This window comes from Wasmannia auropunctata, unplaced genomic scaffold (assembly GCF_000956235.1).
Source record: "Wasmannia auropunctata unplaced genomic scaffold, wasmannia.A_1.0 LD336056.1, whole genome shotgun sequence".
NCBI lineage: Eukaryota > Metazoa > Arthropoda > Insecta > Hymenoptera > Formicidae > Wasmannia > Wasmannia auropunctata.
In genome coordinates this window covers 648,657-650,065 of record NW_012026834.1, presented here as the reverse complement: position 1 = coordinate 650,065, position 1,409 = coordinate 648,657, and the positions used below count along the sequence as shown (strand labels likewise).

The following is a 1,409-nucleotide window of genomic DNA, read 5'->3' as shown; positions in this document are numbered from 1 at the left end:
GCGTCGACAGGACGATGGCAACTTATACGAACGAAGAGTACTACGACATGTTGATGGCACTTGGTGAGTGCCAGGGACAGCATAACGTTGCTGCAAGAAGATATGCGGAATTGTATCCGTATCGAGCAAAACATCCATCGCCCTTCGTTATACTTCGAGCAGCGCAACGATTACACGAGACCGGTAGCGTTTTGCCGAATAAAAAAGACTGCGGTAGACATCGCAATGAAAGAAATTTGCGAAATACGGAGACAGTTCTTCGTGTAATCGAACAAGAGCCTGAAACTAGTATTCGGGTCATTGCTCGAGAGCAGAATCTCTCTTACTCCACAGTACAGAGAATTCTGAAAGGAGAGAAGTTGCACGCTTATCATTACACCTGCGTGCAACATTTGCGAGAGGAAGACTATCCTCGGAGGAGAAGATTTTGTGAAGATTTTCTGAGGAAAGTAGACGAGGATCCAGAATTTCCGTCCCGAGTGATATTTAGCGATGAATCGCTATTCACACAAGAAGGAATCTTTAACTCTCACAACATGCACGTGTGGAGTGACGAGAATCCTTATGTCACTCGAATGAGAAATTTCCAAACGCGATGGAAATTAAATGTCTGGGCAGGAATCATGGGCACAGATATTCTGGGTCCAGTTATTCTACCAGATATCTTAAATAGCGCATCGTATTTGGAATTTTTAAGAGAAAACATTCCGGATTTTTTGGAAGAAGTGCCATTGGTAGATAGGAATAAAATTATATTCCAACAAGACGGTGCTGGACCACACAATGGCAGAATAGTAACAAATTATTTGAACGAGCAATTTCCTAGACGGTGGATGGGCCGATATGGCCCGATATCTTGGCCTGCAAGATCTCCGGACCTAAATCCATTGGATTTTTTCTTGTGGGGACACTGTAAAGAAATTATTTACAGGAAACTTCCCGAGGATGTAGAAGATCTTCATGACAAGCTCCATGAAGCCATTTGGGCTATCGACAACGATATCCTGGAGAAGACCCAAATAAATTTATTGAAACGCATGAGAGCGTGTGTAATAATGGACGGCGGCCACTTCGAACATCTGTTATGAAGATGCAGGAGATAATTAATCTGCCCTTTTCAGGGCACCAAATATTTTATATCGAGGAACATTCTCTTTTAGTTCGCAAGTTATTAAATTATCAAAAGCAAAAAAATGTAAGCTTACTTCAAGCTTACTTATTACTTATTAAAAATTGCATGAAAGAAAATTGATTGGTAAAGCCTTAAAAGTCAGAACGCGGCAATTCAATTGTATAAAAAAAATTGATTACTTTTATACAATTATTTATACAATTTTTAATAAATAATAAAGAACTTGTATTTAAAAATTTTTTCAATACATCATATTATCAATAATTTCATTTTTGAA

The 1,409-nt window shown here is 38.8% G+C and overlaps 1 protein-coding gene across 1 annotated transcript; it reads left to right on the top strand.

The window, feature by feature from the left end:
* Positions 1–14: 14 nt before the first annotated feature.
* LOC105450764 lies at positions 15–1,088 on the top strand. The gene has a single exon (XM_011690757.1). The coding sequence runs from the start codon at positions 15–17 to the stop codon at positions 1,086–1,088; it is 1,074 nt and encodes a 357-aa protein (XP_011689059.1).
* The last annotated feature ends 321 nt before the right edge of the window (positions 1,089–1,409 follow it).

Coding starts and splice junctions, on each gene's coding strand:
- LOC105450764 (XM_011690757.1), top strand. CDS start 15: ATGGCAACTTATACGAACGAAGAGTACTACGACATGTTGATGGCACTT.